The sequence below is a fragment of the Canis lupus genome, chromosome 15 (genome assembly GCF_048164855.1).
Source record: "Canis lupus baileyi chromosome 15, mCanLup2.hap1, whole genome shotgun sequence".
NCBI lineage: Eukaryota > Metazoa > Chordata > Mammalia > Carnivora > Canidae > Canis > Canis lupus.
In genome coordinates this window covers 28,596,400-28,610,692 of record NC_132852.1, presented here as the reverse complement: position 1 = coordinate 28,610,692, position 14,293 = coordinate 28,596,400, and the positions used below count along the sequence as shown (strand labels likewise).

The 14,293-nt window shown below is 34.0% G+C and overlaps 1 protein-coding gene across 5 annotated transcripts in view; it reads right to left on the bottom strand.

Moving 5' to 3' along the window:
- Positions 1 to 2,368: 2,368 nt before the first annotated feature.
- The window catches only part of WRN (WRN RecQ like helicase), a 140,627-nt gene continuing 128,702 nt past the window's right edge, over positions 2,369 to 14,293 (bottom strand). For all 5 annotated transcript variants that reach the window (XM_072776358.1, XM_072776356.1, XM_072776355.1 and 2 more), the window contains 3 exons: positions 10,910 to 11,127; positions 7,907 to 8,035; positions 2,369 to 5,185 (listed from right to left, as the gene is read on the bottom strand). In XM_072776358.1, coding sequence (XP_072632459.1) covers positions 5,066 to 5,185; positions 7,907 to 8,035; positions 10,910 to 11,127 — 467 coding nt within the window. In that variant the 3' untranslated portion in view covers positions 2,369 to 5,065. The remainder of the gene's footprint in view (positions 5,186 to 7,906; positions 8,036 to 10,909; positions 11,128 to 14,293) is intronic.

The following is a 14,293-nucleotide window of genomic DNA, read 5'->3' as shown; positions in this document are numbered from 1 at the left end:
CAAGTGAAATTTGTTGGTGATAGATTCTTATGCAATAACACGTTTTTTAATACTTATTAAATATTCCAATGTTTCAAACTTGGTAGGATTTCAGCTTTAAAAGAAAGAGCATATACTAATTTTTCAATGATACATTTTTAAATGATGCCACAAGAATAATCTGTTACTCTAAAAACTAAATTATCCCAAGTATTTCAAATGCTTGTCAAATACAGACCTATTATTCCTCAACCCTAAAATATTACTACCAAAGGTTTAATTTACTTCATATTCTGCTCATTTCTAATTTCTTCTAAGGCTTAAAACACATTTACCTAGTAAGGAAATCTGTACATTATCCCAAATGATTTTTTTATTGTCTTCCCAAGAAAAAATATGTAGCACCTTTCCAGGTAGCTGAAATCCTGAAGTTTGCAGCTCCCCTCATGACTGTAGTGAATGTACTTCGGTGCTTTGGTTGGTTTTGCATTTCCTTGCTTCCCATAAGACAGATAAATGTCTAGTTGGCTCTAACATGACTGTATAGTCATGCCATTGGATCTTTCATGTTCTTAGTTACTTCTATTGCAACATCTCTGAACAGAAGAATCCTTTATTCTGTTGTTATTCTAACCATCTGATAGGATCACAAGGTTGTGTTTTGTTTTGTTTTAATTCCAAATAACTGTCAGTGCGTTGTCTGACTCCATGGTCAGAGTTCCAAAAGACAACACAAGAGATCATAGTTAATACTTTGTGGAGGAGATAGCATAAGACAAATACCCTAAAAGAAACCCCTTGTCTTTAAGAATGAACCTGAGGCAAATTTGAAGCCTGACACGGCTGAAGAATGATGATACACTGAGGAAATTAAAGTCCAGTTCATCAGTTCTCAGTCAGTACTCTGTGCTATACTGAGGCATTTGATACCAGACACTTGCACCTGGTGATCCGGCAGGTGAACCGAGTAGCGCCTCCCCAACTTGCTCTGGGGTTGAGCAGTAGGGAGATGCCCTGGTTAGGTAGGGGAGGGGAGTGGTAGGGGAGTGGTAAGGAGCAGAGCGGGGTGGGGAGTGGTAGGGCACATGCCCTGGTGGTAGGGGAGTGGTAGGGAGCGTGCTCCGGTGGTAGGGGAGTGGTAAGGAGCAGGGCGGGGTGGGGAGAGCAGGAGAATATAGAAACTCCAGACAAAAGGCATGTGAAATAGGGAGCCTGTAGATTTAGGAGGCCTGTCCCTCCATTAAGGAGCATACTGCTTCCTCATTTACTTTGTGGAACTATCTCTAGAAGCTTCCATATCCTTCACCAAAAAAACTTTGTATCTGCTGTATATATTGGGGCAGGGTCTGTCAATTACATGACTGTACTTTGGTGACAAGTACACAAAACTGGAAACTAAAAATGAACACAAAGCTCCTTATTTAAACAGGTCTAACCTAAGTAAAGCATTTACTTAGGACGGAACTTAAAGCCCCGTGTGTATGAAATATTCAAAGATAGGTCTTATTCAGAAAAGGCATGAATGAATAGCCTGACAATGTCACCAATAACCTGATTTTCATGCCATGTTTCTACTCTGCCTACCTCAGCGTCAGTTTCACTAAACAATGATTCCTCAAGATCCTAAAATTGCCCCAACACTCTCAAGGTCCATGCTTCCTCAATAGTATCAGCAGGGGAAACGAAAAAAATTTATTCCAGCATCTCCATGGTGCAGCGGTTTGGCGCCTGCCTTTGGCCCGGGGCACGATCCTGGAGACCCGGGATCGCATCCCACGTCGGGCTCCCTGCATGGAGCCTGCTTCTCCCTCTGCCTGTGTCTCTGCCTCTCTGTCTCTCTCTGTGTGACTATCATGAATAAATAAATAAAATCTTTAAAAAAAAAAAAAAGTCCCGAGATTCACTCTCATTAGAATACCTTAGCCAGATACAGTGTTGCCAAAGACCAGCTTAGATGAGGTCATAGGTGCCAATCCCATATTCAAGTTGTAATTTTTCTCCTTGGAAGCAAACTCAAACATAAATTAAGAGTCATGTATGCTGAAAGGCCTAAAGTCCATACAGATGATAATTAAGACAAAAAAAAAAGTAATTCTCTACCTCTGGCTAGGTATTTGGCATGAAACTATACCATATTTCATTTCAAGAATGTTCAAAGCAGTGCTTTAAAAAGAGCAGAAAAACTGGATGTGATTTAACATGCAACAACAGGAAATCAGCTAAATAATTCATAGTATGTCTATATAATAAAACACTGTGTCAGCAGTTCTCAGTCTCCTATGTCTCAAAACTCCTTTGTATTCTTAAAGATTATTGAGGACCAAAAAGAGCTTTTGTTGATGTGGATTGCATCTATCAATATTTACCATTTTAGAAATTAAACCTGATAAATGTTTAAGAAATGTTTATTAATTTTGATTTAAAAAGCAGTAGTAAATCCATTACATGATAATATAAACACATTTTATAAAATATCCCCCACAAAACAGTGAGAAGAATGGCAATGTCTGGCTTAACAGAAGTGGCTGGATTCTCAGATCTGCTTCTATATTCAATCTACTTATACATTCAATATGCATTCCTTTGGTTGATGTATATGAAGAAAATGTGGCCATAAACAGGTATGTAGCTGGAAAAGGGAGGAGTATTTTAATAGCTTTTCTAGAAAATTGTAGACACTTTTCTTTGAAACTATACCAAAGGTGGACACCTGTAATTTTTTAAAGACTGGTTGCAGTGTATAATCTGAAACCACATATGAATGAATATTTTCATATTCTGCTACATTAAAATCCACTGGACCACTGTGTGGTTTGAATGAATTTTTTACCCATGCATGATTTTATAAGATCATGTATTAGTCATCCAAAAATAGTTCATTGAGTTGTACAGATCTTCTAAATGTTGACAAAAATTACCATAAAATGTCAAAAAAATTTTTTTGTTAATTGTAGGAATAACATCTCATTAGGAAAGTCTTTATGTTATGGGAAGCTGTTAAACTGATACCAGACACAAGATTTCCAAAACTATAAATTCTGCCAGAAATCTCAAATTTTATCATTGGAAACAAATACTCATCAGTTTTCCCTGAAGTGATAGGATGGCTTCATTCAATTTTGAGAAAATGTCCACCAAATGCTCAAGTCTGAATAACTAGTCATAGTTTTCTATCAGTCATTCTTTTCAGTAAAAAATTCCATAGAAAAAGAACTAACTCAATTCACAATTCAAACAAACAAGTGCTTTTTCTGAAGACAACCATCCTATTTTGGTACAAAGAAGTGATTTTACACATATTTGCCATTCCAACACATAGAAGATTGAAAAGTGTTTGAGGACTGAGAATTAATAAAAGCAATAATTTGATGTCATTGCCTTGATTTGTACTTAAGTACCACCAGTGGTTTTGCTCACAACTGCTGTGCACCCTTGGTGCAAATGACACAGGACAGAAGGCAAATAACATCTTGGTATCATGAAAATAGTTTTGCCTTTACAGAGTCTCCTGAAAGAGTCTCAAAAACTCCTTAAAGTCTGCAGATCACAGTTTTAAGAATCACTGTACCATAAAAAGCCAAAGAAAAAGATTCTAGAGAAAACAATGATACAGAAAAAAAAGTTCCTAATATATTCAAGTGAAATATAAATTTGACTCTCTAATCCTACTTCTAGAAATAATCTAAAATAGAAAAAAATGACCAATAGGAAAGTAATTGTATATAGTATTCACCATATAGAATGGTAGGTAGCTACAAAAAACAGTAAGATAGCCTGATATATACTGACATGAAAAGTTCTTCATGACCTATTAAGTGAAAAGAGTTTGTTGCAGATCTAATTCACTTAAAAAAATAAGAATGTGTATATAGATATATATGCAAAGGCATGTAAATGCATTAAGGAATGACTAGAGAACTATAAGTCACATATTTAATAGGAGCTGCCTTCTGGAAAATGGTTTGGTAATGACATGTAGGAAAATGGGACTACAGGGAACTTTTGTGTTTTAAATGTTTTACAAAGAAAATACATTAATGTATTATTCATGTATCAAACTTAGAAAAGCAGTGATTATAGAGGTTTAGCAGGACACACAAAGAAAGGGGTTAACTGATTGATTATCTACCAGTGATTTTTATTTTTTTTTCATCTCCCCAGATTTTCTAATTCTTCTATAATATTTCTTCTTTATTAACAATTATTTTTAGTTACAAAAGGCCATTTGGTGAACTTGTTAAAGTTATATTAACTATGGTTTGCCAAACTTAGTATAAGAGTACAGGTTGGATAGTGAAGTCGAATGTGCTACATCAAAAAGTATTAGAATCAAATTCCAACATCCTCAAAAACTAAAAGTGCTCAAGGTAACTAAGTAAATAAAAGTTTAAGAAATACATATATATATATATATATATATATCTTTGTAATATTCAGTATGAAGGAATTTATTATTTGAAAAATAATAGAAATAGCATATAAAATACAAAGTGCATAGTTGTCTAGTGCAGTTGGTCTCCTTTATTATATTATTTTTCCCTCTTTGCATGGAACCCAAACGGTTTCATTTCCAATGGTCTGGTCCACTATTACCATTTATCAATGTGTGTAAGAGCTTCTTGTAAAGATAGTAAGGACAATTTGTAGAATAACTATGCTTCCTTCATTTATAAGAAAGAATTCTGATAATATATGAAGATTTTCTATCACACACATAATCATCATACAACTACCAATCTGCTGTTTATATCAAATCAGCACCCCTTAAGTTTTCCAAACTTACTGTTGAAATAAATAAAGAGATTAGAAAACAGAGCAGAAACACAGTTTCTTAAAGCCATCTTAAACGAGACTAATTTATTATTCTATTCTATAATGTACTCACTCAGGCTCTCAGAGACTCAACTTTAGTAACTGTACAAAGCTGTTATAAGATGCCAGCTGTTCAACAAATAGGTGAGTTTTACTTTTGAGATTAGAATAATTTGTAAACTGAAGCACTGGTCGTCACTATTTTCAGAAATGAAACACAGCTCCCATCTTATAGTACAGTAAGACGTACACAATTCCTCTGGCAACTGCCAGTTTAACTAAAAAGACCTTTCTTTTGTGCTTTGGCCGCTGATTTCCTGCTGGTGTCAGCTAAAGTCTCAGTGTCTTTGGCAAACCACTTAGGTAATTTTCTCTTGGAGGTTATAGATGAAGTCTATAGGAAAGAAACAGAAAAAGAAATATTTGCAATGTTGAAAATGTACATCAACTGTAAAAGTAACATAGGTTACTGAATATACACCTACCATCCTTCCCTTGCTGAATAAAGTTAAATTTTAAGAGCCACAGAATTTACTTCTGGATCAAAAGGTAAATAAATAGAAACAAAACTGCTATATCATTTCTTTAGGCAATCCCCTGCCATCTTGTAATCTGTTCTTAGGCACTTGGGTGTACACACTCATTTGAGAAGGAAAGAACTAGATATTATTTCAGATTTATGTCTCATGTGTATTTGATTTGGTGCCAATACGGGTAATTTAATGTTCTGAGGAAGGCATCTGCTTGGGCACACACACACGCACATACACAGACACAGAGACACAAACAGAATCATTATTAGGCATTTGAGAAAGCATGTAACTTCTGTGTCTCCAACAGCTAACAGACTAGCAAGGTAGCTCAAACACTACCAGTACCTTGCAGAGTTGCTGGGACATAACAGGTACTCAAAAAGCATTCACTGAATAAATGAAAAAAATTTTGGTTTTTGTCTCAAAGGCTCTTTTCAGAATCTGCTAAAAACTGGAGATCCATTTCAAAATGTTCACATGTATAATACTCTGCACAATTTTAGGGGATATATGCACCAAATACAGCCTCAGGATCCTAAGTTAAAAGTCCGAAAAAAAAAAAAAAGACAATAACAAAAAAAACCTTAAGAACCCAAAGGCAGTGGTTGTGTATTATATGATTTGCACTTGAAAAAGATAAACAGAATTTTGAGTTAATTTCCGTAAGCCTAAAATGGTATTAATTAGTGTTACCTCAGTTTGATCATAAGAGCTTCAAACTAACATGACAGACAAACCATTCTAACCAAGTACACCTTAGAATCCAGCAGTTAATTTAGTTACTAGAACTATCTGAAGGACTTTATGATAAGGTGACCTCATCTAAGTTATACTGTGTCTGTTAGCTAAGGTAAAAAGCATAATTTATTCAATCTCAAGAATGAAAACTCTATATATTGTTCATCAATTATTTGCTATGTTTTATTATGTTTTCTACATTTAAAAATAGTTTCAAAATATTTAAGAGTGGGGAAAAAAATTAAAGATCTTAAGCAGAAAATTGTACAACCTTATATTTAGAAAAGGTGAAAAAAGGGTGCCTGGGTGGCTCAGTGGTTAAGTGTCTGCCTTTGGCTCAGAGCATGATCCCAGGGTCTTGGGATGGAGTCCCAAAACAGGCTCCCAGTAGGGAGCCTGCTTCTCCCACTGCCTATGTCTCTGCCTCTCTCTGTGAATAAATGAATAAAATCTTTAAAAAAAAAATTAGAAAAGGTTAAAAAGAAAAACAAAACTACTAGCTATTTCAGTTTAATTAAAGAAATCCAATGAAGAAAGAGCTACTCACACTTTAGCAAAAGCTAAAAAAAAAAAAAAAAAAAACAGGCTAAGGATAGCAAATTTCTTCACAGAGAAGTCCAAGAGAACAGATTAGATTTATATACACTGTATGACACAATATTGGACTCAAAAAATAATACATACTAGGGATATATAATGGTACAGACAAAAGGCAATTGGGCAGAGATAAAATTGGTCCAGAAATATTTATCCTTCCCGTAATAGCTATTATCACAATCCATTGTAGCCTATAGTTGCTTGTGATTAGAGTCTGAATGCCTAGGTACATTTGAGGGAAATCAGTTAAAATGATAACAAAACCAAAAACCAAAACAGAGCATGATATCTGAACAGGAAACAGCAGAGGAAAAAACCCTGTCTTGTAGCTGAGTACCACAAGACTGCCAAACAAGACAGAACTAGGTTTGAGTTCTGAGTCATTTGCTAAAGGTATGGCTTTTTGAATATTATTTCAGCCTCAGTTTCTTCACACAGAAAATGAGAATAACAGTACATCACATCACTGGATTACCTGCAGGGTCAAATGAGGATATATGCAAAATATCAAAACACATTCTGATTTATTCTTGGCACTCATTAATTTGTAGCTATTATCATTTAAGTGTCTTATCTTCTTTTTTTTTTTAAGTGTCTTATCTTCTATAATATTTCTACGAAGCATGATCTTCAGTATTTACCATTCAATTATACTAATGATCTTGTTTCATTGACAAAGAGGGAAAATGCTTACTTACACTGAGTGTATCTTTTGAGTCTCAAGTATCTAGAGAGACTTTAATTATGAGAACTGAGTCACCTAACAGAAATACCACCTTCCAGTGACTACTTCCTCCATCAGCAGACCACGAAAATTCCCAGCAATCAGGGTGCCTAGGTGGATCAGTCAGTCAGTTATTCAGCTCAGGTCATGATCTCAGGGTCCTGGGATGGAGCTCCCCATCAGGCTCTCTGCTCAGCAGGGAGTCTTTCTCCCTCTCACTCTCCCTTTGTTCTTTCTCTCTCTCTCAAATAAATAAATCTTTAAAGATTTTCCAGGCAATCATGATAAAATTTTTATATCTTTTTGATACCCCAAATTCTATTAATAAATATTACCATTAAGTTGACAATACAAAACATTAACTCATTTGTTGAGAATATGTGCACATACACATGTAAGCAAATAGAGAAATATGTATGTTATATTCACATTTAATTTCATCTAAACTAAGACAAATCTAAACATAGTTGTTACCAAGTTGGATGTACTTATCATGAAAACTACTTTATTATTTTAATTTTACCTGTGGGTGAGAATCTGTAAATAAATCTGTTTCTGAATCGCTGGTTGGTTGATTCCAAGACGTTAGTCTTAGGGAATTTTTGTGACTTTCATCTTTCAATGAAAAATCGTAAGGATGTTTTCCATCAACCTTTAACATTATTATAGAATACAAAATAGTTAGAGCACACACTATTTTCTTAGCAAACAACACAAATCAAAAACTATGCCTAAAAAAGCAAAGCTTAAGAAAATTCTAATTATTCTGAAGTACTGAATTTAACAATAATTATAATAATAGTCATAAGGCATTTTTTTCTGATCTCAAAAGCAGTTTTTGAATAATACTGCATATCTTAATTTATAATGAAACTTAGTGGGAGGGCAGGAAATATCACATGCATTCTTTCTTAAGCAGTTAAAAATGAGGAAAAAAGCGATTTGGGGGAGAGGGTTCTGGAAAGATAGTGAAAACAGCAGCATAGTTCTTAAATCTCTCTGAAGCCCACCATTAAAACAGAATTGACAGCAAAACCCAAAATTCATCATCTACATTTACAATGAAACTAAGTGTAAATGTATGCCAAAGAAATCCAAACTATAAGCATGTGAGGACAAACCACCAACAGGCATAAGACCTGTACAGTACTTATCAAGTACTGAGAAAACAGAGGCAAGCAGTGAGGTAAGAACAGAACCCTAAAGTAGCCCACAGGTTGACATCAGAAACCATGGTGGATTAATGTGAAAACAGCATCTGAACATGGGAGGGCTCCTGCCCAATCCAATAGTAAGTGACTATAGGAGTCTACAGTGGTGTCTTCAGTGGCTAAACCGACTGGTTCCTGTGAATGCTCCTGACCAACTAATGCTGCCTTCTGGGAGAACTGCTGGGGCAAAACCAAATCAAGCAGTTCAAGTAAACCAGAGACAAAAGGAAGAATGGAAGAGGAGTGTATCTCATAAACCTAGTACCCATATTTTGAAAAATTACACAAAATAACAGAAGAGAGAGCTCTGTAAATTTAGGAAAAATAACCTTGAACCATGCTTTCTTTTGAAAGCACAGGAAAACTAATTTCATATGAAAATGAACTACAGGAAAGTATTAAGGTCAAATGTGACATCAGAGGACTTGCTAAGATACGAGTAAAACTGTAATCTCCCAAAATAAGTTGAAAAGCATTTAGAAAATTATTCAAAACATGAAAGAACATCATAAATCAAATTCAGAAAAATTCAAAATGGAGGAGAAAAGTTCAGTTAAGAATTAGAAGCAAAAGAAAAACTGCATAGAAGTGAATACTAAACTATGTAACATAACAACATAATAGCTTCTGCCCAAGAAACAAAAGCTGAAAAAAGAAGATGAAGAAGAAATTTTTAAATTAAAGAGAAATGAAGAACTAGAAAGAATTCATGGAAAGTGACAAATATTGCAGTTAGGCAAATAAGATCCAACACAGAAATAATAGAAGTCCCTGAAGAAGAAATACAAAGCAATGGGACAAATACTAAAAAGTAAAATTTAGGAAGACTTTGCAGAAATTTTTAAAAAAAGATGTACTTAAAGAATCCACTGTGTACCTGGATATTTTGAATCAGAACTACCAATATCAAGACAGAATCTTTCTTCAGTAAACACATGATTGAGCTTCTATCTTAATAGTAATCATAACAGATATAAAACTAACAATGCATCAACAAATAAAAAGAATTTGTTTTGGGATCCCTGGGTGGCGCAGCGGTTTAGCGCCTGCCTTTGGCCCAGGGCGTGATCCTGGAGACCCGGGATCGAATCCCACGTCGGGCTCCCGGTGCATGGAGCCTGCTTCTCCCTCTGCCTATGTCTCTGCCTCTCTCTCTCTCTCTCTCTGTGTGACTATCATAAATAAATAAAAATTAAAAAAAAAAGCTAATTGTTAAAAAAAAAAGAAAGAATTTGTTTTGACATAATTCTTTATCAGAAGCCTCATAATCATCCAATGAAACAGACTACGAGATACAATCCAGGTTAGTAGAAAAGATGAATGTTCACAGGAAAAATCTGAAATCTAACTTCCAACAGACTCTACGGTTCCAGAGCAGCTTTCTATATTTGGGAGGCAGATAAAAGAAAAATACTTTGGCTGGGTCACTAATCTCTTAATCTACGTCCTAGCCCCAATATCCTTGTTCCTCTAAATGGGGAGGCAAAAGGGCTAAATCTGGTAGGCTCAGCATGACTTCTACCCCCAAATCTCCCTACTCTGTTTTTGGCATCTGATGTTATTTCAATAAGGGAAAAGCCAAATGCTAATGTGATTAAAATAATATTTCAAATAAATGTACATCAATAATCAGGAAAAAATAACAAGTTTCATTTTTTCCTTTACTGACAGGTAAAATTGGTTACCCCCCCACAGACACACACAACAAGGCTTTAGGCACCTGATACAGATTTCCGAAATAAAAGGCTGGGAATAGAAGACAAATTCACTACTTTCACTCGACATATATTTTCTTTAATATCCTTCTCACAGCTACTTCAATTGTCTAAATAATGTAAGGAATTCTAATTAATCAAATTTCATTAGGTTATCTAGGATATGTCCATACACAAATCTAACTGAAGTACAGAATTTGACAAATTAGTTTTGGGGGGTATTTATAATAGAATTTGTTTTCATTTTCATAAACTACATAAACTGCCATATGCTCAAAGCCAATATTAACTATGTCTATGAAAGAAAAAGAATACCCAGGCTATATATTTAATCAGCAGGAGTTAGAGGTAAAATTTAAGTTGACATTCCACACAAAAAGCGAAATAGATGGACTACATTTCCCTTTCACTGTTATTTAAAAAAAAAAAAAAATCACTTCTCTGATAAGGTTTATGAAAAAACAAAGGAAATAGAGCACAGATTTTAAAAAGTAACCTTGTATTAGAATTTATAACAGTTTAAAAACTACAGCATTTTAGTATTAGAATATGTAACTTGAACCACAGACAATGCATGAAAATTCTACAAATAATTAATACCTTGGTATTAGTGCCTACTTCTTCCCTACTTCTTTTAGAACTTGAACAGTTCTCTTCAGAATTGGGGAAATATCTCTTTCTGTTGGAAGCACATGAAAGCCCGTCTGACAACAGTCTGTTGTCAGAGTCTTTTTCCAGGATCTCAATTACCATGTGGATAAGGTACGTGTCAATGTTTTCAGGAACCAGCTTTCTAATTAGTTTAATTTTATTTATATCTGTAAAGGATGAAAAAAATATGATTTAAAAATAAATTACAGAGAACATTTTAGTAAACCTATGAACTAGAAATAGTGAAATATTTTGTAGAAAGGAAGGTGTGCAAAGAAAATGTCCCTCTTCCAAATGCCTAGAGCCCTACAAACAGAAATTAAGTAAAGCATTATTCCCCCCAGCCCCCCACCCCTGCACCACCTGCAGCCTTAGCCTCCAAGACTTAAAGTCAGGTCAGTGCCATTGACTTGGCATAAATTATGTTTCAAACTGCTTTCTGTGAGGTGCCCTGAGAACCAAAAACCACCCTTCACAGAATTGTTTCTAAAGGAATTATGCTTCAAATCCTAAATATTTATTACAATTATTTTCTGAATAGAACTTATTCTTATAATAGAAGCTAATCACACTTGTAAATAAGATGCTAATTTTTAAAAGATCCTTTCAATGGATATTATAATATAACAAAACATACCAATTATTTAAAATGCATATTGTCTAAATGAGTTTTCTGGGAAAGAAACCTCTTATTTTCACAGTCAAGGAATTTTGAATTTTTGTAACTAACATAACTGATTCAGACTGTGTATCTTCACACCTTTTACAAATTATTTAGCAATCTCCTACAGACCACTACTTAATTTTCAAACACTTCCAACATCACATTCATCTGGAATGCTCTAGAGTATCATAAAACTAAGCAGCTTAAAATCTATTATAAAACTGGTATCAAACATTTCTGACACCCAATTCAAATTGATAATCAGAATCTAAGTATTTTTAAATGCCACCTTGAAAGGGTGGTCTTTCGATTATTCTAGTTTTCTAGGTTTATATTCTCCTTTCTTCCAAAGATCTTATCTTGCTACTCCTGAATTTCAAAAAAGACCTTGCAGTTAAAAACAAAACAACAAGACAAAACAAAAATAGGTGTCTGGGTGGCTCAGTAAATTAAGTGTCGGTCTTTGGCTCCAGTCATGATCCCAGGGTCCTGAGATCTCAGCGAGAAGCCTGCTTCTCCCTTTGCCCCTTCCCTTGCCTGTGCTCTCTCATGGGCTGTCAAATAAATAAAATCTTTAAAAAAAACAAATGCCAGCAAGAGAAGGTTACACAGCTAATAGAAACTAGGATCATGAGGTATCTAACTATTTAGCTTTTACTTTTTGTGACTTTAAAGTATTAAGATGCAAAACTGATTCTAATCAAAATCTTGAAAAGATTACCTCTAAATGTAATAAAATTAGCAATATGACTATCCTATCTATCAACCAACTAAAATTCTATTTGTCCTTCAGTCATTATACCAGCCAAATACCATAGAAATTTAGCTAATTTTACTACTTCATTAATTTCTTCATTGTGTCTTCTTTTTTATGTGTCTATCGAAACTTACAGTTCCCTTTCTTTTGTCTTCAATTTTTCTTTGACAACAAAATGTTCCAAAGAACATATTACACATATTTTGCGATATTTCTAGATTCTTAGAAGTGGGATTTCTGACTAAATACATTTTACGTTTTGGCAGGTATTGCCAAAATTTCCTCTATAATTGTGCTTTTTTTTTTTTAAGATTTTATTTATTTATTCAGGAGAGACACAGAGAGAGAGGCAGGGACATAGGCTGAGGGAGAAGCAGGCCCACTGTGGGGAACCTGATGCGGAACTCGATCCCAGGACCCTGGTATCAGGACCTAAGCCAAAGGCAGGCCCTCCACCACTGAGCCACCCAGGCGCCTCTATAATTGTGCTATCTGATACAATAAGCACTAATCACATGTACTGAGCACCTGAAATGTAGCTAGTATGGCAAAGGAACTCAATTTTAAGTAATCCTAATTAATGTAAAATTAAATTTAAAACCTGATACTTGATTCAGTTATTGAAAAAATTTTAAGTGTGTTTGGAACACACTGAAAATCTTCATTTACTTTATTCAATTGTAAATTTTACAAAAGCTAAATACCAATCAAATATTTTCAATTAAAATTTAGCTTAAGAATTGAGATATGCTGTAAGTGTAAAATACATACCTGATTTTAAAGGCTTAGTACAAAAAAATACACAAAAGATCTCATTAATAATTTTACACTGATTATGTTGAAATAACAGTTTTAATATACTGGGTTAATTAAATATATCATTAGAATTAATCATATCTGTTTATTTTCATTTTTTTAATTTACATTTTTACTTTGTTTTTTAGTTTTTTAATTATTTAAGGAGAGAGAGCATGCATATGCGTGCACATGAGTGGGATACAGGCAGAGGGTGAGGGGGAGAGACAATCTCAAGCAGACTCCAAGCTAAGCAAGGAGTCCAGCATGGGCTCAATCTTAGAACCCTGAGATCATGACCTGTGCAGAAACCAAGAGTGGGACACTTAACCAACTGAGCCACCCAGGCAACCCTATTTTTTTTTTTTTTTTTTTTTTTTTTTTACTTTTTTAATGTGGCTACTAGAAAATTTTAAATTGCATACTCTGGGTAACATGTAGACTTCTTGAATCTCTATGCTGTACATCTCAAAATAATTGTAACATGTGTGCCAACTATATTTCAATTAAGAAATTTGTTTTAATTTAAAGATAAAATAAAATTACATATATGGTTTATATCATATTTCTTTTTGGATAATGCTCTAGAAAAAAACATACAAATTTTCCTGTACTCTAGCAACTACACAACTATATTATAATAAATTCGTTTTCTTCTATAGGTATTTAGACACTGGATAAATAAACTATATATCCTTGATTTCATTATACTGTAAATGTAAATTTTACAAGCCAATTTTTTGGAAACATAGTTCAATAATCTTGAGCTATTATAGCATCATGGGTTCAATGAATTATTTTGAAAGGAAAAATGAAATATTTGATTCCATTGAAACAATCTGTTCCTAAAATTAGGATGTCTTCTTTTCATGAAATTATGATAGGTAACATTTGCTTATGGCTTTAAACCACTGTTAATAATTTAATAAATGTACAAAGTTATTGTACATAATTTGAATATAATTTCTAGATATAATTAGAAAATCCATGTATTCACTTATACATTTCTGTAAGTACCCTCTATATTTTTATCTTAAAGTCATCCTACAATATACATATGCAAAAAGGGGGCATCTAGCATTAAAGATGTATCTTATCCTGTCCTAACTTTCCAGTC